This window comes from Cygnus olor, chromosome 5, assembly GCF_009769625.2.
Source record: "Cygnus olor isolate bCygOlo1 chromosome 5, bCygOlo1.pri.v2, whole genome shotgun sequence".
Lineage (NCBI taxonomy): Eukaryota > Metazoa > Chordata > Aves > Anseriformes > Anatidae > Cygnus > Cygnus olor.
Genome location: NC_049173.1, coordinates 13,470,231 through 13,494,312, shown reverse-complemented (window position 1 = coordinate 13,494,312; position 24,082 = coordinate 13,470,231). Strand labels below are relative to the sequence as shown.

The 24,082-nt window shown below is 39.8% G+C and overlaps 1 protein-coding gene across 5 annotated transcripts in view; it reads right to left on the bottom strand.

The window, feature by feature from the left end:
* Positions 1–10,787: 10,787 nt before the first annotated feature.
* BCL11B (BAF chromatin remodeling complex subunit BCL11B) overlaps positions 10,788–24,082 on the bottom strand; it is a 96,418-nt gene continuing 83,123 nt past the window's right edge. For all 5 annotated transcript variants that reach the window (XM_040558177.1, XM_040558176.1, XM_040558179.1 and 2 more), the window contains one exon: positions 10,788–18,044. In XM_040558177.1, coding sequence (XP_040414111.1) covers positions 16,033–18,044 — 2,012 coding nt within the window. In that variant the 3' untranslated portion in view covers positions 10,788–16,032. The remainder of the gene's footprint in view (positions 18,045–24,082) is intronic.

Sequence of the window (24,082 nt, the reverse complement as noted above, 5' to 3'; positions counted from 1 at the left end):
AGTAGGTCAAGGCACTGGCAGGCAGCTGTCTTTGATAATCCATGGAGCAGCCTGTCAGACAGCAGTGTGCCCTGTCTGATGTCTGTTTGGTGTCCTCTATAAAAAGAGCTGTTGGTTCCTGTTTGCAGGATGTTGCAGAGAGATGTTTGTCTCTCTCATAAAAAAACACTAGGGCAGTTGGCAACAACTGATTCTCTGAGCAGAGATGCTGAGAAATGACTGGACATAGAGAAATGAATATATATATATATAAAGTAATATATTATTATTTGGACTACAGGAACAGAGATATTTTGAATGAACAAATACAATCACAAATACATCACAACTGCAAACATGCAAGATAGCCCCAACTCTTAGGGGCTTTTAAGGCCATTTCAGAAAAATTTAGAAAGATGCCATGAAGAGCATACACCAGCCTATAATACCATCCATACTGATTTGACTGTCAGCACCTGAATGTGACCACAGAAACACTATTTGTGATTAGTGTGATCAGAGCAAAGGTCTGTATATTCTTTCCCCAAGAGCAGCCAAAAACAGGTGCATATGAAGAGTCTAAGTTCAAGACAACATGTACAACATTTCTCCAAATAGTCTTCCAGTCTCCAACCATTTGTGGCTCAGTGACTTCCATGGTCAGAGATGGTTTCTGTGTATTCAGAAATCCTCAAAGATTTTCTCTTCCGTGAGCTTGAAAGCCTTCCCTCTAAGGCAAGTAAACTTTTAGAACCATGCAGCAAGTTGTTCTGCAGCTAACCTGCACACTGGGTGAAGAACCATTTCTGACCTTCCCCAAATAGTATAATTTCATCCATCCTTACCCACCCACACAAGTTTACAGGCCTCAGATTATCCCCTTCCTCACCTGAAGACATCTAGTTTTCTTAATTGTCCTCTTTCCACATCTTGGATCTTCCCTGTGGACCTTCTTTGAAGAAGAACCACACTGAACCACTTGAAAAAGCAAGTACCAACAGTGGTCTTTGTAGCTGATCTGTGGTTTAATGGAAGGCAGTTTTGTATCAAGATTGATGTTTATTTTCTAGACAGATGGTAGAAGAGTGGAAAATATTGTTTTTATAAGAAAAGAAAAAAAAAAGGCTGGGAAGAGTGAGAGTACATGGAAAATAATTTATTTGGTTCTGATGCATGTACAGACGTCTATTGCAGGCCTAACAGAGCATTTCTGTAACACAAGTGGCTTATGCAATCAGAAGGGCAAAAGAGCCCTCCTCAACCTTTTTGAAGCCACGTGGCTCTGCAGTAGCCCAACAGAACAGGCAGAAGTTGCCAGATCTCAGGCCAACCCTTATTCGTTACCTCCTTACCAAACCACTCCAGGCTGCCACAGCATCCACAAGCCAAAGCCCCTTAAGGATTGCATCAAGATATGTGTTCCTCCTGATGAGCAGGAGGGCATCTCTGAGCTACCTGGGCAGCTTCACTCTGGCCCTTTCTCTAACTTTAACTTATTCTAAGGAGGTGATTTTGCACTGCCCTTCTCTTAATCTCCATTAAATCATCCTTAACCCTATAGTGCCCCTTAATCTTAATGAGATCAACCACTGAGTAAAATACTAATCAGTGCACGAATGACTCTACCCTCTATTTTTTCCTCTAAGAATCCAAGTGCAGGAAAATACCTCAGAGTTGATACCTGTCACCTCCCCCTCCCAGGTATTTAAGAGACCAGTCTATGCACTTACAGTATTCACTTGTCCTAGCCTAAGCAATCAAGTGCTATCCTTCTCCAGGGGAGCACAGCAACTCTGGCAGAGCAGTAATGGACAAGCACTTACAGAGAAAAACAAAAGAAAAACAAGACAAAATGCTCTTGAACCCTTAAAGCCTTTTCAGCATCATCTACAACCCTCTCCCACAAACACCACGGTAATTGCTTGCACTGTGGATTTGGGCTCCCGTTAGGCAATCTGCAGAGGGCAAACACTTGGGCCAGATCTTGGAACTTCTGCTGATTTTTAGCAGCTAGATCTGGCCTGGGATCTGCTGTTTACCCGAGACAAAAGCAAGAAAGAGTATGTCTTATACTTCCCGTTAGCATCTGAGCAAACATTGTGTTTAATATTAGAAGCCAGTATGCATGTGGTTGCTTAGGAATGAGAAACATTCCTCCAATATGCCCTCCAATACGCACCGGGTTGCTGTGGGATGTTTTTGTGCATTCTACTTGAGCAGTTACCAAGGTCTAGAGTCCACGGGAACATGACATTGTAATCTTGGTCATGTTTTATTTATGGGGAGTAGTGCGGCAGATAGGGTGTGTTAACAAACAAAGATGATTGCTTCAGGGGCACTCTCTCGTCCTGAGGTAATTAAGACAAAGTAGTTTCACTGGTTGGGGGATTCGTGCTGCAGACAACCTTTTCCTTGCAAAACTGATCTGCAGCAACTAGGCCAAAAAGGCTAAATCAGAAGCAACATGGGTAGTGCTTTATCTTTGGTTAAAGGTGGATCATTAAATGGCACTGGCATAAATTATACTTCTTAAAAACCCATGCAACATTGAATCCTATTGCAAAGAAAATGTCAGGCTTAGAGATGTGCAGATTTTCAGCTGGAGAAATATCAGAAGAATTGCTGCTGCAGCCCAGCGTCTCTATCATGGCCTGAAAACAACGGCTGCCACCAAAGCTGCCCTAACCACAAACCCTGAGAGATGCTGGCCTGACAAAACATGTAAACTTGGAGTCAAGCTCAGCTGTCAGAGAATCTCAGCATCACGAGGGAAATCTATTCCACCATCAAAGGTCACAACTCAGAGACTTATGGATGCTCGCATTTGTTGGTTATTTGCAAGCTGTGCGGCTGTGATCACAGCCCTGCAGTACTTGCTCCAGAGGAAATTACAGAAATACACACAAGGTACAGCCCAGGTTTCACAAGAAAATCCACTAAGACCCTCCTCCTTCTCCATCACCTCTTCTCCCTTTGTTTGTCTCCATCTCCATTCCTTCCACTGCAGCAAGCCCAGCAGGAAGCCTTCCCCCAGCTCCTCCTTGCCCTCCTTGACAGGTCAGACTGTCCCAGGGATAGGCAGGTGCCTTGCCTGACTCTGGTCAGGTTGATCCCCTGATGTCCAACACGGTCACACTGTGCTCTCATGAAGACAGAGGATAGTCTTGCCCCTTGCAGATTTTAGCTCACCGATGGAAACCAAGGCAGCTTTTTCACCAGTTCAGACAGGCTGTAACTAAAGATTGTATGTAAAAGCACCTCTTTTTTGAAATATTCAAATGTCACTTGCCATAACAGCTCCTTCACTGAAGGATGGATGTTCCTTTAGGATTGAGGAGCAATCAGAAATCACAGGAATTGGACTCAGGAGATCTGTACAAAACTTCTGGTGACTCCATAGATATTTCTTTTCATGATCTTGAACAAATCACTTAACCTATTTGTGCTTCATATACCTATTCGTAAAGCTAGTGTAATAACACCTTTTCTCCTACTGTTTATATGTGCTGCCCAAAGATGTTATGTCTCTCACAAAGTCACACGTAGCAAGCTCCAGTGTTGCTTTTCTAAGACTGTTACAGGCATATGGGGTATTTCAGAAGCATCACCAATGAAGTATTTTATTTTCAGGTTTCCCTATCTTTCACTAATAGGCTACATTTGCTGTGTAGGGTGCGTACAGCAGTGCTGCTGTCTTCTGTCACCATTAACCCAGAAGAGTGGTCTGCTGAAATGAGATACAATTTGAAAGGAAAGAATAAATACATTTAATGAAACGTGACAGGTACCTTTCACACCTTTCCAGGGAAAGACATTAATTGCCCCCTTTGCTTTTAACTGTCCTACGTTGATATTTTAAAATAGATCAATATAGTATAAAACCAGTATCTTGATTGCTTGAACTGTATGTTTAATTAGGCTAATTTGCATTTTTCTCTGAGTTAAATTAAGGGCTAAATTCAGGTTTGGTGGAAGAAGGAAGAACTCTTTCAAAGGTTATGTTGCAGTAGCTTGCATCAGCTCTGAATCTGATGCACAGGCCGCTACCTATGTTTTATAAACCCCGGGTTCTCCACTTCATGTGAAGGCAAGTGTTACCACTGAACTTCCTTCAATGTTTAGTAAACATTTTAAAAAATCTTTGCTCTTTTAAGAAGCCAGTCAAGGAAACCATGACCACTGGCTTGTGAGGAAAGGAAAGGATTGCTAAGGAAAGGATTTGAGTTGTATAAGGTGAATATCCCTGTGAAGGTACATTGGATATATTTCTTCTTCATGAAGGGCTACAAAACTATGGAGGGGGAGAATATGTTTACAACATGTTTTTGCCTACTTGACAACAGTTATTTTCCTCCTTTGCTTTGACTCATTCTTCTGTTGCTTTGTTATGTTTGGTGCTTTTTTCTTTCATGGATAAAGAATCCAAATGCTTTCAATATTTCCTCATCAAACTTAAGCTCTAGACTTCTGATCATTTCCTTCGCTCTCTTCAGGACTTCTCATTGAACCTAAGTGTTCCCATCACCTTTCACTGGTGGGTGAAACACACGGTGCCATTGTGCAGACAGTCTTACTCAAAGGTAAAGAGGTACCTTCTTTTCTCCCTGTCTGAAATTCATACCCATAACAGACATCACCAGCTTCTCTCTGTCTGAGGTCTTTGGCAAGTCAAGGGATTTGGAAGATAACCTGAACAGAAAATCAAAATCTCGTAGGAAGTCAAGAAAATAGCTGGTAGACACAAAGACAAGCCACACAACACTTTACTTGCAGGTATGTGGGTTCCTCATGTCCTGTGTGCTCAGAGGATCTGAATTCACTTCTGGTTAAGCTCCACAAGCATCTGTTGCGTGGGAGAACTGGAGAAACAGAACACTAATCCTCTGGGCCAGGAGTGTTTCACATGAACCAAGAAATTCCCCTCGATGCACAATTGCATGTACAAATTAGTTCACACAGCATTTTAGGGAGGACACAAAGTCCAGTCTTGCACATTGAATACACAGGTAACAAAAGCAACTGCCTCTGATTGCAGAAAATCACGTGAACTCTGTGGCCAGGGATTCTGTCCATCAAGGCAAGTACATACTTCTGGGAAAAATTGCTTGAGAGATTACATCAGACGGAAATGACAAAAAAGCTACTTAATTCTTCTGGCTGATCATTCACATATATCACAGCAGTTCCTACTGACATGCACAGTGTACTTAATTCACCAAGAGCTAACTGCTTCCCACTACTCTTTTTGAGGATTAACTTACTGGGGAAGTCACACTCAGCATCACAAAGCAATCAAGGCAATTTGTTTTAAAACACTTCTTTAAAAAATCTGAAGAACATCTTACTTAGTCTTTCTTTAAAAAAAAAAAAAATGTATCAGATATTAAAACCATTTACCAGTCTGGAGTGGATAGCATAAAATGATTTTCAAGTTATTAGTTTAGACCACCAGCCATTGGAAGTAAGCCCAACTGCCCTGGTGCAATAGAGCAATGCTGATTTACATACGTCAGTGTCCCGTCATTGTTTGCTCCCCCACAAAGTAGAATTTAAAAATGCATTTCACTAACGTGCTACAAAAAATAATAATAAATAAATAAATAAATAATCCTTCTTACTTCTGAATCCATCGTCATTGATCCATCTCCAACTCCACTGGTCATTATCCCTTATCCCTGTATACATCTGCAGTGGAGACTCGTATTTTCACAGATGGATGAGATATTTTATAGCCAAGGTCAAACATCCATTGCAGAACAAGCTGTGCCAACAGCAATTGTACTGCTGAGATTCTCCCTCATCAGGCCGTCTTGGTCTGTCAGCAAGGAACTAGTTAAACTACCTGACTTTGCACTAGAGTGGATGAAGACCATGCATTCAAACTATCCTGCAACTCTTTCATGGAGATCATAAACTATGACAGAGGAGTAAACTGCAAGTACTTTACGTACTAGATTTCAAAACTGACACATACTTAGAAACATTTTCAACAGTGACCACTTTTCAGACAGAGACATGGCTTTTGACTCAGAATGTGTTTTCCTCAACAGGAAAGTTTGTGTGGTTAGTAGCTGGCAGTTTGGGTGTTTTAAATGGCTATGATTTCATATTGTTACTTCAAGAGTCATTGCAATGAGCCAAATTATAGAACTAAACTGGAACCTTCACAGGTGGAGAGATTTCCACCAGGGTGTCATTCTGAGAGTTTCTCTATAGGACTACTGGGACACTTATGAGATGTATTGATGTAGAAATGACTCTGAAGTCTTTCATATCTAGTGAAATCATCATTGTCCTGGCCAAGTTTTTATCCCCAGTTCTTGCTACCTGTTGGGTACTACCAAGTGTAGTCAGAAGTTATGTTTCTCTTCAGTAAATGTGGGTCTAAGTCTCAAACTGAGGCAGGATGAATTTGGAATTCCAGTTTCTCTATATTCAAAAATGTTCAGACATTGAAAATAATAATTTAACCCATTAGAATATAAGCATAATAATGTCTATGACAGGAGATTTTTTCTAAAATAAATTTGGTCCATCAGTCTTATTTTCAAAAATCATTTGGAAATGCAAAGTTTGTTAAAAATCAGTGGTCCTTAGAACCCAAGTTACCTCTAAAAGGAGATTTAAATTCACATTTCACTTAGCTGTTTTGAAATGTCTACCAGGTTTGATTCATCAATGATCCTCCAACACATTCCTTTCATCTGAACATTATTACCATGTGAAACATGATTTTCTCCCTTGTTTATATCTCTTAACATCTCCTTCCCTCTCCTCTTCTAATTCCGTAATTGTATAATTCTGTTCTGTCAGTCACTGGGGGTATTTTGCAGGAATGGTGCTTTTCTCAGTGAAGCTGCATTATGTTACATCATTGCTAAGAATTCAAAGTATTCTGTGGTAAGTGTCTGGTGTCTGATTAGATTGCTGCAGCCACATCCTGAATAGAAGCTACTATTGCTATCAATAACAATTTTCTCTGCTTTTGATGGTGGCTCACATAGGGAATATATCATAGAAAGACTTTCCTCCTTTGGCCTTCTTTACTGCAAAAATTCTTCCCACTCCCACATCAAGGAGAGTTTGTTCTAAGTTTTTCCATGTCTACCTAACTTTTGTGATTTATCTTAGTTTCTCTTGTCTCTCCACGTCTCACAGCAGTGGGAAGATCCATGCCTCATGACAAATGAAGCTCCGCATGCCCCCAACACACAGGTAGTTTTATCCATCTTTTCATATAAATTAATAAGTGTAGTGAGGAAAAGCATTATAAATATACCTTGTAGTGGTAATTTGGTATTGTGGAAACTACTTCAGATTAGTGTGGCTGAACTTTGCTTTCTGCTCTATCGGTTTCTAGTCCAAAAAAAAAAAAAAAAAAAAAAAAATTAGCAATTTTAATACAATCTACTAGAATGTTATATGGGTATTTGTCACATGTGCAATGGCTACTCCAATTGTGACTTTTGAAGACGATGCATGGGATCCTCATTTATCAATGCAATATCCATTTTACATCAACTTTGATAAAGAAACAAGCAGTCTTGAGGATATAGTGCTGTGGGTGTAAATTGCCTTAGTTATACTTCTCTCAGCTAATTAGGAGCAATTCAAATGAAATCAATATTGTACTGTAGCTTTCTACAGATTCACTTGAAATTTGAATCTAAAGTTATGTACTCAGAGTTATACACATAGCTTCTGCATGTACACACATAACTTGTTAGTCACTGGACATACATTCTTTATGCTTACAAGCCTTTTTAAGAGCAACATGTAGTTTTCTTTATTATTGTAATTCCTTGCTGGCTTGTGGATGAATATAGAAATCCTTAAAACATGATTGTTTTCCTTCACATTTTCATTAGGTTTGATGTGTTTTGATGACACCTATGGCTTCCACCATAATCAGCACTGGCACTTGCCAACTCTACATGAAAATATGCATGTGGTCTTCACTTGCAGAAGAGGTATTTCACAGGTGTCCTGACAGATTAAGAAATAAATAAAAAGGTACAAATAAAACCAAACCAATGTCTAACTTCTGTGCAGGAAAAAAAAAGAAAAAAAAAAGCAATCTGTAAAACAGTACATTGTCTGTATAATGCAATGGGCTCCTGATTAGTATAGGAAGTATAAGAATTAGAACCATACTTTTTGGAACTAGCTTCACCCTCAAACTACAGTCCTACCAAGCCCTGAGGCATGTGTCCGCTTTCAATAAATGTAATACCATATTGTTAAATTCCATGATTAAACCCATGGGGAAACAGACAGTGACAAAACTGGATGAAGAATCTTTTTTTACATTCCAGTGTTTTTTTCAATGGGTAGATACAGAATTATATCTGATTCTGTTCTGCATAAAACTGTGCTTAGGAAATGTCCTGAAAGGACTCATCTTGCATCAGTATTGGATAGGCAAAAGGAGTGAACAGGTCTTTCCCACCTCCAACATGTGTGATCCCTTACTGGAGAGAGCGGTCTGTCATCTGTCAGACAGTGAAATACATGTTGTCATTGAGTAACTAAAGGTCAGTGTTTAGCTGAGCTAGGAGAATATTTCAGAGCAAATCAACTATTAGGCAAATGTTGCCTCTTTTTTGCTTACAAGTTGTCTGCAAATAGATCACAATTTTCTCAAATATATCCATTATTCAGAATTATTTCCTGAATGATTTTGGTGTATAATTATTGGTCTGTTCACAAGCCTTTCATTTTGAGTACTCAGTTTTCAAGCTGTTCTAATTGGACAGATGGATCACATGGTGTGTTTCTGTCCTTTGACAGGGTTACTCTTTGACTTCACTTTGAGGTAGCAGCTTCTTGATTATAGAGTTTAATGGTCACTGCTATTCTCTTATATGTTCTTATCATTTATGTAAAGGTCTTCTATGTAAATCAACTCACCCAGATTCAGTCCAAGGCATATTTATGTAAATGGAGAGTAAATCTATTGAATCCAAAGAAGTAATATGGTGCAGAACTGGTGTGAGGAATAAGGCCCTTGAGAAATCAAATCACCTTCATAACACATTTCTTCATTATAATGATTTTAATGTTGACTTAAAGTACCTCTCATCTCATATCAAAGTTTGAACTCCATTAATTTGATTTGGATTTCACAAAGATTTTTCTAAACATTGTTCCTTTACTGAATATAATAGAGTTCTTCTTGGGTTACACAAACATGTGTGAAACAGGAGCATCTAACCCGAGGATGCTGCAAAAAGACTCATTTGTTTGCAGCCTTGTTTATGTCATTTCTCACATTTCCTCTGTCAAAAGGGCCTGATCCTGCTTTTTCCCTCATGCTCAATATGTATGAGTGATAAGCACTCTGACAGACAAGCTCTAGCAGATCCAACAGTGATGATTTAAGGCATTACCACTGCCAAGCCACCCATGCTTCTTCTTTCTGGGCAGATACCACCTGCCCTAGCAGAGGCAGTGGATGGAAAAAAAGTTCCCTTGTTCCCAAAAACCCGCCTGCCCATGGCCAGAATGTACAGCAGGAGCCACTGGATCTTAAAACACCACGGCCACATCTGCAAACCCTGCAACACCTTCAGAGATAATGAAATGACATAGCTCATGTAAAGCTCCATTAAGTCATGTTCATGGCATGTCAAAAACACCCCTTCCAAATGCAAACTGTACACAATTTAGAAGTAGCATGCAACAGCCTCTATAGATCGCTGCAGAGTGCATTCAAAACAAACGTGGCATTTGGGAAACTACAGCATGAACTATAGCCCAACGTAATTGGCAAAGTTGGGTTCTGATTTCATTTTCACTGGTTTTTCATGAGTGCAACTTTTCAAAGACTGTAACTTTTATATCATTCTGAAGCCTTGATCCAGCAAAGCACTTACACACATACCTAAATTTAGATTGTAGATTCAGGGAGCCCAAGATCAGGAAGGGACCATCTGTAGGAGCTCTTCTGTAGCACAAACCACTGAGCTTCCCCTCCTGACTTCTGAGTTGAGCCAAATACTTTAAAGTCCAGGAGCAGTTCCTTTGAAATGAATTTCAATTACCCACCTGCTTTAAATCACAAGCCTGTTACATGGTTTGTTGGACCAAGGCCTCCAGGAAATCAGAATCTGGTCTCCGGCACTCCACATCTTTCCTGAGCTTTCCAATAATTGTTTGAATACAATTCTCTCATTTAAGATTTCCATGCATTTGCTGCTAACAGGTTGGCTTGATAAAGAGTATCAGGACAGTGAACTGCCTGTAGCTGTCAGCTCTTATCCTCAAACTGCAAATTGTGCACAATTCTGCCTGTAAATGTGCATGCCTTTGTCCCTAGCTGAGGAGGAGGAGCAGATGTGAAACTGAAGTTGTATTGCAGTGCTTCTCATATAATGGCACACAGTCTGTGGCCCAAATTCAGCTCCTGGTTATATCAGTGATTGTTGTCCCCATTTACGTTGGCATCAAAGAAGCAAAACACATTAACCAACTTAGGTGCATATGACTGCTAGCATAAGAAATTTGACTGTTTAAAGGATTATTCTACGATTTTCTCTCAAGATGCCTATGTGGCTGAGGGGTGTGCAGAGGGGGGAGGTCTTTAGCTCCAAGAAACATAAGCAGCATTTAAGTGTACTTTTAACATCTCATTTACGTGTCCTCCCCAAACAAGACTTCTCTACTGATGGACCCCCACAAGAACTGACAGAAAACACTGCACAGGATCTTTCAACCATACTGAAGTTCCAACTCCTCACTTCCTTCTGCTGCTTTTTTTCCCTTCCCACCCCTCAATTTCAAAAAAAACAGGAAAGACAAGATTTGGAGATCAAGTCAAATGTCCAATTTATTTTTATAACTTGAAACTGGAACAAACGTTGTTTTGAACGAGCGTACAAATGAAATGGTAGACACATGCTGAACTCAACATTGTGACAATAAGGGAAAAAAAAAAGAGGCCAAAAATCTTGTACAGAGAATAAAAGGAACAATAAATATTTCACTAAGCCATATTGAAATGACCTCCAGCCATCTCAACATTTTATCCATAATAAAAAAAAAAAAAAGTGCTCTCGTTTTTTAAACAGAGCACAAATACCAAGCAATAATAAATAGTTCCAAACTTGTAGTAAAAGACAAAACCTCCAAGTAAACAACAAAAGCTCATACAATAAGTAATAGAAAAAGGTAATAAAAATATTTTGCCTTGCCGGTACAAATGCAAACAACTTAAATCAACGTTACTTTGCTTTGCAGTTCTAAAATACAAAGAGCACCATAAAAATGAGTTTGCCTGTGATAAACAAAACCTTGGACTGTCTTTTACATAGGACTGGGATGAAATGCTGATTTTTTGAACCTTTCCTTAAAAATAAGTATTTTTCTTCTTCAAACCAGGTTCTTGGGCCTGTCCTGTTGCCAAGGAAGTCATCTGGAGTTTTGATCCAGACTTCAAAGGCAGCAGGATTAGACACAATGCAAGTAATAAATTCAACCTTGAAATAATAATAATAATTAAAAAATAAAATAAAATTGTGAAGAGAACTATGGCAGCATTCTAGCTATTTTACATCTATGCTATATTGTGCTTATGGCCTAGTAAACTACAGTTCTCCTAAGCAAGAAGAAAAGGAGGGCCATTTCATTACCACTATATCACTACAGTCTGCAGAAACACAACCTTTGTGCTTTTGGGGTGACTTATTTTTAGTTTCAGTAGTCTAAGTCACAAGACTAGACAACTGCTGGCGTTAACTATCCTGGATTAACAAAAAAAAAAAAAAAGAAAAAAAAAAAAAAAAAGAAGTAGGGAGACCGGAGTTCCTAAGCAGCTTACACTAAAATGAAAGGTGAATTAATTCTTAAAGCAAAGAATCATGGACTGAAAACATTGATAAGCGGACTGTTAACTTCTGATCTTCATTACGCTGATGTACGTCCAGGGCATTCTGCCGAATTCTGTGATATGACTCTGGTTCTATACAAATGTCAGAGTTCTGAATTTTCACCAAAAAGTGAAAATATGCCTTTAAGGGATCACATTCCTGCCTCAGCTGAGCTGGAGTAATCCAGCACTAAGAGTGATGAATAATTCCTGATGGTTATCAGTTTAATTGAGATCCAAAATTTGTCCAGAAGTCTTAAGGGTAGGTTGCTCGAGCCAGGAAGACATATCTGTTAGGTAGCTGGACCAAATTCTCCCTGCTGTCACACCCATGCCTCTCCAATTGCTCCAGCCGTTCTGCACTGATGAAAGCTGCAGAAGAATTTGGCATGGAAATTCTTTTTGTTTGTTTTAGTTTTACTGTCATTTCCTGCAAGGGCGGTGAGCACTTTCTCCTTCTCCCCTTCACTAGAGCATCAGTGCCTCTTCTGCCACCTGTCTTCCCCTCGACCCAAAAGGGAGAGAGCATGAGAGAGAGAGAGAAAGAACAGCAAAGAAGAGAGACATCAAAAGGCACAGAATTTCATCCCAGTCCCTCAAACATTCAGAAATTTATGGAATGTACAACTCGGAGTGAACAGCAGCAAAGCAGCTAATAACATGGACTGGCAAGACCTGTACATGGAGTAGGTCCTGTTCTGACAGGGAAGAGGAGGACTGTGCCTGGACCAATTTTACTTCAACCCGGTCACAACTGTACCGACAGCGGATCATTTTACCTGTGTCAAAGTGGATGCGCCAGTTCTCATTTTTTGCTATAAAATGCCTTTCTTCCAGAGGGCAGTGGCAGGGAGCAGTGAGTGGGGTAGCCGGGAGAGGGAAGATGTGTTGGACATCTTCTTTTTGGGGGAGGGAGGGATCTCCTCTCTCTCTCTTGAACCTGCAGGGAAGCTGTGGGATGTCACCTCAGACACCTTTATGGAAACTGGATTTCATTTCTCACGAATAGGCAATAACCATCCAGCCTGGTTCAACCATACCTGGTAAAACCTTGATGCAAGGGGTCCAGGCAACTTTGAAGTTATTTAGAGCCCTGTGGGAACAGCACTTTTTTGTAGGCCATTTCTGACAAAAAAAAAATAAAAATTATATATACAACTAAAATTATTTCTGAACAACAATAACAAAAAAAAAATAAAAAAGCACTTAATTATTTTGTTTTGTTTCTTTTACTCAAAGGTCGTCTAACAACCCCCTTTTTTCCTGTACAATAAGGACTTCACATACAAATTTTTTTTTATTTTTGCAATATTTTATCCTGCCAAATTAAAAAAATATATTATGGCAGCCTGTTTGTTTGTTTTTATTTTTATTTCCAAATTCACTAACAAAAAGGTACATTAAATCCCTTTAAAAGGACAAGCGTACAGTTAAAAAATTACAAGCTTCAGTAAAAATACAGCAAGTGCCTACATCATATGAATCAACCAATATCAATATCCATTCCAGAAGGGGAAGGGAAGGAGGAATGGGGGAGAAAAAAAGAGAAAAATAGGTACAGGTCAGAAACGTGATTTTTTTTTCTGCAAAGCAATAACAATATTAAGCACTTTTTTCTACATACTTTTTCTACATGGTGTAGCAATCACCTTTTAATCCCCAAATACAAGATTCTATACATTTTTGAAATAAAAATTCAACACCCAAGGCAGAAAAAAATTTACTAAAACTCAAGACTTTACAGTTACAGTGACAAGAACAAATTTATAGACCCACCATTTAAATTTTACTGCAACATTTTCAAGGAAAAAAGAAAAGGTTTTTTTTTTTTTTTTTCTTTCTGGTTTTGTAAAATGCCCAGGCATTCTCCATTATTACAAATACTGGTCCACTTTTACAGTAATCAAGAAATTTTAATATATATAATATATACTAAAACCCCGTCACCAAAAGAAAACAATATACACATGGCCATTATGGCATTTTTTAATAACCTATTAAGCAAACTTTGAAAAAAAAAAAAAAGATTGCTCAAACACACATACACACAATTTCTTTTTTACCCTTGTATGTATTCAATACTGTAAACGTATTTTAAGACAGAGTGCACTAAATTTAACTTTTAAAAAAAATTAGCCGTTGTTCCTGAATTGTTTTTTCTCATTCAATGATAACAACTTGTAATTTGTGTCATTTGAGTTTTAATTCAGCAGTAAATCATTTCCATTCCATTTCCTAAGCAGCGTTGTCCTGAAAAAAAAAAAAAGGCTGAGAATAATTCAGCTAATGGATGTCCGAAGTTGTGCTGGGTATACATCTTCATTTGATTGGGTCTTATGGCATTTTCATGTCCACTATCTTCAACCAGTAATTTTTTTTTAAGTAAATGTGGCTCTTTTTTTCTAAAGAATGTACTTTTCTTGTTTTACTTTTTTTTAAAAGTCTTTTCATTTCACAAAAACATTTTGCATTTGTCTCAAGAGACTCAAATAGGAAGATCAGTTTTCAAGGCACTCACGTCAAATTGAATGGCAGTAGAAAAACTGTCCAATAAATTATTTTTATTTATTTTTCTTTATAGTGCCAGTATTGTGAATGCCATGCTTAGCAACACTGACACTTAATCTCAGCTGTTCCCTTACAGTTTAACCCACCTTTGGGCCAAGTAGAAGAATATGATGTAATTTCTTGTTGAGAAGCCATTTTTCTCTTAACCACAAACAAAAGCTTTAAAGTGCGGGTCAACATAATTAAAATCTCTAACCATAATTGTCCACTGTTTGTTAATATTAGTCATAATGGGCTTTGAAAAATTTAAAATTTGAAAGTAAAGCAGGTGCATTTTTCTTTTCTTTATTTTTTTTTCTGTCATAATGCTTTTCTTATAATACAACTAACTTCTGTTCCTAATTAAGTCAATGGGAAAATTCTTAACGACTTCAGTAGGAGCAGAATCTTGCCAAGATAGGTAGATCAACTATAATTTATTTTTTCCTTTCCTTATAATAATGCCATTGTACATCATAGAAGATAGTTCTGATATTTCCATTCACATAACAAATGACTATGAGTTGAGACTGTTCACTGAGAAATTGCCACTTGCCCATCCTCTAGTAATTATTTCAACTACAGCAAATCTGGTCTAAAGGAGAGGCACATACAGACGTCCTGGACTCAGAAATATGTTTGTGCAGTTTAAAATGAAAAAAGATGGCATTTGGCTCCTCTGAGGTTTGAAAAGAATATTACAATACTTGAGATGTACTTTTACTGTCTCTGGGAAAAGTGGCAGGAGGGGAAAAAGGAGGGAAAAAAAAAAAACAAAAGTGACAAAATGGCACCATTCTGTTGCCATAGCTTTAACAACAAGAAGAAACTATCTTGTAATAATGCACAATTAAGAATGGTACTCTTTTCTGAATGTAGCTGCCGTCTGCACCTATGTCTTTTTAGCTGGCGTGACTTTAATGATGAAATCCATCTATAAAAGGCCTCTATCGTTAGTGACATTGTCAGTGCTACATAATCCACCCAATTCCAAAAGAAAGTGCTAATTTTAAAGATTGTTATCCGCTGTACAATTTTGTTTTCACTAATCTTCAAGGTTATTTAAAAGAGGAAAGGAAAAAAAAGGAGGTGGGGGGAGGATTTGGAAAGAAAGAAAGATCTCTGTTAAAATGCTGGCTTCTTCACAAGAAATTACACATGCTTAGCTTAAATTTCAACAAAGCAGCGGCCCAAAAATTATAATTTAAAAAGATATGTTTCACCCCTACAATGCAAGTAATCTCAGGCTACGACTGGGTAAAATTAAAAAGGGATACCCAACAAAATTTTAAAAGAAATTTAAACAGAAAGAATAAAAAAAAGTACCTGCACATGCCAAAAAATTACAAAAACCCAATAAATACAGAAATTATTGCACAGTTAAAAGGCTCCACAATTTTTACTGCCTTAATCAACCCTCGGGTTTAATAGAACTTTGTAGACACAGGTTATATTTAAGTGCCAAAGTCTGGCACCTACCATAGTTATGCTAAGTTATGTTTACGGAGGCAAGTTAGGTCATCTTTTCTCAGTTGGCAATAGTTAAACTGTACAAATAAAATGTTACCTAGACCCCTGAAATTTAACCTAGCGGGGGGGAGGGAGGGGAAGGGACGGGGCAGGGGGGGGTGTGGGGGGGCTTAGCTTCTTTCTGCCTGCTCAATTTTGACGTCATTTGTCAGCAAATGTTCTCCATGCCACTTTTTCATGTGTTTCTCCAGGGTGCTGTAAACACTGAAGGGCATCTGGCAAATGTCGCAGCGGTAGACCTCCTTCCCTATCTGGCCATGCGTTTTCATGTGACGCGTCAGCTTACTGCTCTGGGCACATGCATAGTTGCAGAGCTCGCATTTGTAAGGCCGCTCTCCAGTGTGGCTCCGACGGTGCACCGTCAAATTGCTGCAGTTCTTAAAGACCTTGCCACAGTACTCACATGTATCGCTCCTGCGCCCTTCCTTCGAGCTGGGTCGCCCGGGGCCCGGACCGCTGATGTGGGGGGTGCTGCCTCCGCTGGCCGTGCCGCTGCGCCCTGAGAGCCCCCCGTCCAGCATGTCCCCCGGTGGGGTGGAGAAACGCAGGCTCCCGTTCTCCGATGAGTGCTCGGAAGAGGTGGCAAAGGGGGATTGTCGGGAGTCTGTGAATCCTAGAAACGGATCCTTCATGAAGTGCCTAGATGCTGCGTACCCTACCAGCCACTGGGAGTAAACGTTTTCGGAAGGTATTATTGTTGCTGGTGGCAAGTCCAAATCTTTCTCAACCTTTATTCTTTTAGATGAGTTGTTTAAACTGGGGCTCGTGATAGGTGTCGGCTTGCGAGGGAACAAGTTTGGGAAGGGCTCACCTGGGCCAAAGTTTCTTCCATTGACCGTCCCTTCCTCGGTGCGGTCCAGCTCTCCTACCACCGAGTCTTCATCACCTGTATCTCTCGGACAGAGGTCTCGAGGACACAAGTCTCGCTGGTCAGAAGACCTTTTCATGAAGCTACTCCTCTTCTGTTTCTCAGCTAGCATGTCGTTGTATTGCTGGATGGCACCGAGACTTACATTCTCTATAACTTTTCCTAGGACGAGGGACTTCTCGTCCGGCAGCGATTTGGAGCCATTTTCTCGGTTACGACTCAGCTCTGAGTCCATACTGAAGCTTGACTCTGGCCTGCTCTCATTTTCCAGCTCCTCTTCCTCCTCCTCCTCCTCTTCCTCTTCTTCATTGTCATGGCCCAGGGAAGGATCGCTCTCGTTCCTGAAATCTGTCTCACCGGGTTTCAGTCCCTCTCCAGTGAGTTCACTTGTGCCTGGCTCAGGGGAACTCGTGGTGGACAGTCCATCGTCTGACCTGCCTGTCATGGAGCCAGCTTTATGCATATGCGTTTTCATATGACGCTTTAGCTTGCTGGCCTGGGAGCAAGCGTGGTCACAGAGCTGACATTTGTAGGGCTTTTCTCCTGTGTGACTGCGCCGATGGACAATAAGGTTACTCTGGAACTTGAATGTTTTCCCACAGAATTCACAGGACTTGCTCTTGGCCTGAGGCTGGGGAGGCGTAGTGCTGCTGGGGGGCATGGGGGGCAGTGGCGGGGTGCTCAAAAAAGGTGATTTAGGACTCGGCTGGAAAGGATTCAACAGGCGATGCATAGGGTTGGTGCGACTGGGCGAGACTGGCGGAGGGGTGGAACTGTTTCCTGCCAGCTCTCGAAGCCTTCTGGAGAAATCCATCGCTGGGGACTCAATTGCCATGGGGTTTAAACGCATAACTCTGTCAAAGGCACTGGGATGCTGGGCAACTAACCCCATTTCTTCGGCACTAAGGCGATGTGGATCCAGATGATGACGAGGTGGTGGGCTGAACAATGGAGGCGTGTTTGGGAGCCGACCCTCACCAAAGCCTGGGTGTTCACGCAAGATTGGTCCTGTCATCCGTAGAAGATTGAAAGGGTTGTTGTCTCCAAGGAAATTCATCAGCGGGGACTGTGCAACAGTCTCTGGTCCCAGAGGAGGAGGGATGGTGATGCGTGGAGTAAGGGAACTGTTTGAAGGGCTTGTTTCCAGGTAGATGCGGAATCCATGTGTGTTCTGGGCATGCTGAAGCAAGAACCAAGCGCTATTAAAAGGCTGCTTGCATGTTGTGCAAATATAGCTTGAAGGCTCATCTTTACCTATAAAAGAAAAACAGAAAGAACACTCAAAAAATAATACAGCAGATAACATTTAAATACAGTTGGCATGCACTTTATTTTGCTAACACATTTCCTCCTTGGCATTTCTGAAAGAAGGACTTAATTGCAATGTATTGACTGATATAAATTGTTGAACAGCACATTTACTCACCACACTTATTCACTTAACATGTATGACAAATATCACACATACGTACCGGTGCTATATACATTTATATCCTCCAACTTGCAAATAAAACCTTTTATGATGCATGAGGATCCAAATCCTTTCACATGTTTATTCCACAAAAAGGAATTTGTTTCAAGGGATTTATGGCTACATGTGAAAGTCAAAGAAAATGCGGTATAGTAGGTTTTATGGGGCACCTGCAAGGAGCTTCAGTATCATTTTCACTCTTTCATTTTATATTTTTATATACTTCACGCACCAGTCCCCTGAGATCTTGCTGAATTTAATTTATACATGCTTCAGTCATGCCAGCACTTCCATTTTTAAAATACTATGTAAGTATTTAGCTGCACAAGTCCTATCTAAGTCAACAGGAGCTTGGAAAATGTACCCTTGCATAAGCCACTTTGATATTATTTTTGCCAAAACACCAAGAAGCCACTCAAATGAAACATCCGGTAATCAAAGCCGACAGCACAGTTGCAATTAACAGTAACAAATGTCGGGCCATGCTTCAACTGTGTCCTGAGAATTTCTGAGCCTGAGCCTGCCCTCCAATACAGTAACGCTCACTGGAGCCAGAAACATTGTTCTGTTTGCCTTTCTAGCCTCTTTGAACAACTGCATTAAGGTGGAAAGCATTCCTTTAACCTTGATTCAGCTTTACATAAAGAACAGGTGTGGACAAGTCTGTGCTACAGTCATAATTTTGCTAGCTAGAAAATTCCAGTCCCGGGCACAATATAAACTATGTGCTATCTTCAAAAAGCACTTTCCCCACACGCACACCCCCAACCCTTTTTCTATGCCTCTGAAAGACTGTGATAAATTTATAAATACCTGTCAACCTGAACATCATGATCCAGGATTTATTTTTTTTCTTAAAACAAGGGAGAGGCATCCTGAAAAACAACTCCCCACTTTGGAAAATCTACAAGTAATTTTTTGCTGGACAGTTTGTTTGTTCATGAAAGCGTGCATTTTGATCCCACTGTACCTAAATGCACTGAACTTCTTGTAAGTTCAAAACCTGGACCTGGCTCCCCTCCATGTCTGCGTAGCACCCCAAGCCCCCCAGCCTCCCCACCAGAGTGCGGGTCCAAAGCTGAGCTGTACAGCCCATGCCTAGATAGGGAAGTGCGATTCAGAGCAGGCCATTGCTTGAGTTTGAAAAGGGAAAAGTTTATAAGGTGAGCACAACTGTATCATCAAAACTACCTTTGTGAAGAGAAATGACTCATAGCAGTCAAAAAAAAAAAAAAAAAATTTAAATCTGGGGCACACCAGGAGAGGAAGGATTGCTGCTGGCTGAATTCTCCTCTTCTAGCTGTTGCGGGAATGGCTGCTGCTAACAAAACCTACAAAGCCCTAGACAAGGAGACTAGGGGATTATCTGCCTACCTATCAGCCTGTCAGTCTATCTAATCTTATCACCAATGAACATCCACAAAGGCGTAAAAGAACAAGCATCTATCAGATTGGGACTTATATACAAAGGTATGTGATAAATGTGGTGCAGTTCCTCCCACTCCTATTGATTTCACAGGGCTGTTGCTGTGGATAGCAGCTTCAGACCCTGATTTCAGAGAACCCAGGTGTCCACAGCCAAGAAAAACTCTGCCCAACGCCACGGGCATGTCCGACTGACGCACCCCCACACCCAGGCCCTTCATGCCGCGTCACACCGGATGCGCTCAGTTGTTCTGATTAATCTCTAGCAACCACTACTGAAGAAAAAAACAAGTTTGGGAGCTGTGTTCTGCTTGGAAAAAAAGTGCCCATAACTGCTATTGACACTAATGAAAGCTACATACAAACACTGAAAGGAACTGATACATTATCCCTTAAAATCTACTCAGCACTCAGGCAGTTAGGGAGTTTTATGTCAGCTCTGCAGCCAAAGCAACAGTAAAGGCTCCCATTATTACTTCAAATATTTAAATTTCTGTTTCTTACAGAAATATGATGAAAATGTCTAGACGTTTAACTTTTCTTGCCCGGCAACATGTGTAGTATAAAAAGTGACAGAAATCACTGAAGCAGACTAAAGTATATAACATACTCTGTCAAAAGCTTTTTTTAACAATATGTTTTACCTCAGCTCACCCTAGAATAGATTTTAATAAAGCCCCTTCTGAAGTGTGATCTAATAGCAAATGAAGTGCAGCATCTTACAAGGTCATATATCTTCAAATTAAAGAGTGCTCTGCACCCTTCACCTTCATTTTATCCACTCTAATTAATCTATTTATTACCCACAGCTGTTCGATTCTTTCATTTTTAAAGTCACAGTGTGTTTTCTTTTTTTTTTTTGTTTTTGTTTTTTTTTTTTTCCCCCTTTAAAAAATAAAGCATGTGAGTGTGTGTGCATGCATTCTCCTTGCTTAGCTCAAGAGCTGACAGGAGGAAGAAAGCAGCTGTGCATTATACGGCAACAACAGCAACACGTTTACTTCAGCAGTGGCACATACGTAAAGAGAAGAATTCCTGAGCAGGCTGAAGATCAAGGCCAATCTAAAACTGAAATGGCTGATTAAAAAAATTACACTCAAAATGGCAGCTGGCTGGATTCTTGCTACTACATGTTATGAGGAACTGAGATGTTTTGTTTTGTTCTCCAAAACTTCACCTCCATGAAATCCAAGTGAGCAAAGTAAACCCTCTCCTTTTTAGTTTTCTTTCAAACAGAGCAAATTAGTGCTATTAGTGATGTAAGATTTACAAGCTAGAAGTCGTAGAACAACTTTCTCTTCCTTTTTTGCTTTTTTTTAGCTTTTATGCTCCTAAACACTCATCTTCAAGAGATCCCTGCACAACGGCAAAATTAACTGCAGGCTGCCTGGCTACCAACCTCTGACTGCTCTATGAGTGTTTGTGTGTGTGCCTGTGTGTACGTATACATATATATATGTATGTATGTATATATAGAGAGAGAGAGACTTTCAAAACCCTCAAAGACTCTCCCCAAACTCCTCCTTTAAAAAATAAAAAATAAAAATAAAATAAAATAAAATAAAATAAAATAAAATAAAATAAAATAAAATAAAATAAAACGTTTATTTCCATATTATCACTTCATGGTTATCTTGCCTAGAAGTTGCCCTGAGCAGTATAGATGCTCACTTTTAAGAACAGAACAATGTCAAAAAGTCTTTGAAGATCCACTCCGAACATTTTTATATTCAAAAACTTACTAAATATTTTAAACATGCCCAGAAACAGCCACGTATTGCTCAAGAATGATCCTTATATTTAATAATGCAATGCACCTACACTATAAAACTCTTTGTTATAAGGCTATTTTTGATATATGGCTATCTTAATCCCTAGCCACCTGCACTGAAGTCTGTCTAAATACCACTTTATGACAACTAGTCATATAGGCTTTGCCATGTGTAGTCTTTATTGCTTTAGCATGTGCTTGACATTAAGCATGAGAGTAATCAACACCAGAGAAACTTAAACACAGGCTGAAGTGCTCTGTTGGATAGTGATGAAATTATTCATGTGCTTAAAGTTAAGCACAAGCCAAGACTTCATTAACACCGTTCAAGGAATTGCACATGGATTCAACCCTCCAGTCTGTAAATAGGCTTGATTTTAGCAACCAATGGCTCAAGTATAATTTTTTTATCTTTATGTTGTGGGAAGGTATGATGAGACATCCAGGCCACAAACCCTGAGTACGTTGGCAGTGGTGGCTTTAAGACTGCACTAAATATGAAGTACTATCACTGGAGTTCAGACACCTCACAGGTTTGTAGGGCTGAATCCTACTGAGATACCAGTGTACAGATTCAGAAATCTTGACTTTAATGCTAGCAAGGACTATGAAATTAAAGAAGTAAAGGACCTTAATAGCCTTAAAGGTTACTCTGGTCCCATTCCTGGGCCAAGGGATGTCCATATCTTTGCATCTGTTCATACCCATGATAGATGCTCAATTACCCCACTTCAAAGGCCACTCAGATGGAGAGTCTATAACTTTTTTAAGTCTATCGCATTCTCTCACTTCTTTACTATATGAAGGTTGCCCAGTTGCCTAATCTAAACCTTTCTTCCTGCAATTTAAGATGGTAATATTGTGTCCTACCTACATGGACATGAAAAACACGGGAAACAATTTAGTCTTCTTCTCATAGGCCATACAGATAACATCCAGCCCAGTGATTTGCAGTTGAGCCAGTTCATGTCTTTTAGCAACCCCTTCCCCCAGCTCAATTTGGAAATATCAGCCGGGAGGGAATCTACCGTGCCTGTCTATTGGGTAGTCTGTGCCAATGGTTGACTATCCTCAGTGTTAAAAAAAGCTGTCGTCTTTCTGATTCAAATTTCTGAGTTCAACTGCCAGCTATTAGATCTTTTTATGTTTTTATCTGGTAGATTAAAACCTCCCTACTATCTTCTCCCAAAGTAGGTAATTATAAACTACAAATTTATTGAACACTCACCTTTTCTGCTTATTGTGACATAAGACGGTCTCTTCCAGAAATATTAAAATGTGTTCCCTCCATTACTGCATGACAGATTATATTCCATTCAAAATGTCAAAGCCATAATGAGCTTTTTTCTTCTGTTTCATGAACAGCACAAAACAAAGCTAAATTTGGATTCTGCTTGCCAAATTCTGTCCTTGTGGAGGGCACTAAGAACACACAGGTAGGTTTGCCCAACCCAGAACAAGAGTAGCCTGGATCTGTGGACATTCATCCCACTGCAACAGGCAGCATGAATTCCCTGATTTATCTGTCCTCTGCAGTCTGGCTTGTATCACATAGTGATACACAGATCTTCCCTGCCCAGTTGGTACATGACTTTCTGTACACCCTGAATGCTGAGCGCCTTTGCCCTGGAGATAAATTTCCCTCAAAATATCCTCAGTTATTCTGGATACCATAAACAATAATCAGTGTGAGATAGGAACTGTTAAGAATTCATTATTTTCTGCTGGGCTACAGTGACATCCAGTGCCTTACAAAGCCTCCCCTCAGCATGCCTGAATAATTGCATTAGCTTTAACAGAGAATGAACTCCCCCCGACTTTTAATCACCCACCCGTAGCCCCCTGCCAGGAGGGGCTGCACTGGGTACCACGTCAGGTCCACATAACTACTGCCATTCTTTACCTCTAGCAATACTTTCCGGGTAATGTTTCTGGTTCCCTTTACAAAGTTACAAAAGCAGCAATAAAAATGTTAAGGAATTTTAATGCTGCTTTACTGCACCTTTAGAAGTTCAGGAAAAGTAGAAACTTGGAAGCTTTAAAGAAAGGACAATTTTTATTGTAGCACTCAGGAACAGACATGTATCAGGTTCCTACAGTCTTTCCACCAATGTTACTCTCTTCTCCCACTTGATTTTTAATGAGCATTTAAATAATTACTCCTTGTTATTACGATGGTTACTCTAATAATACCAATAAAGGTAGCGTAGATGCTCCATAAAAAACACACCTTTAATTGAATTATTATTGAATTAAAATGCCATAATTGAGAACACTAGTTTAACAAGTCTCCTTATAAGACCAGCTGACATTAAAGAGAAGGGCATTAAATACTAGAAAGATTTAGTGCTTCATACTGAAGAAAATATATGCTTCTACGTCGTTTGACAGGTCACCTAGACAAGGACCAAATACTTTCCAGGTGCCTGCAGTATGGATCTGCAGTGTGAACTATTTTGGTTCATAACGAATGCATCATCAGGTATGTAAAAATATCTGTAATATAGGTCCAAAACAAAGCCATTACCTTCACTGTCTTTCTGCTGAAGAGGTTTTATAAGCCATATTACCATTTAAACTACCCAAGTTAGCAAGAACATTTAGTTACATAGTTTTATGACTGAG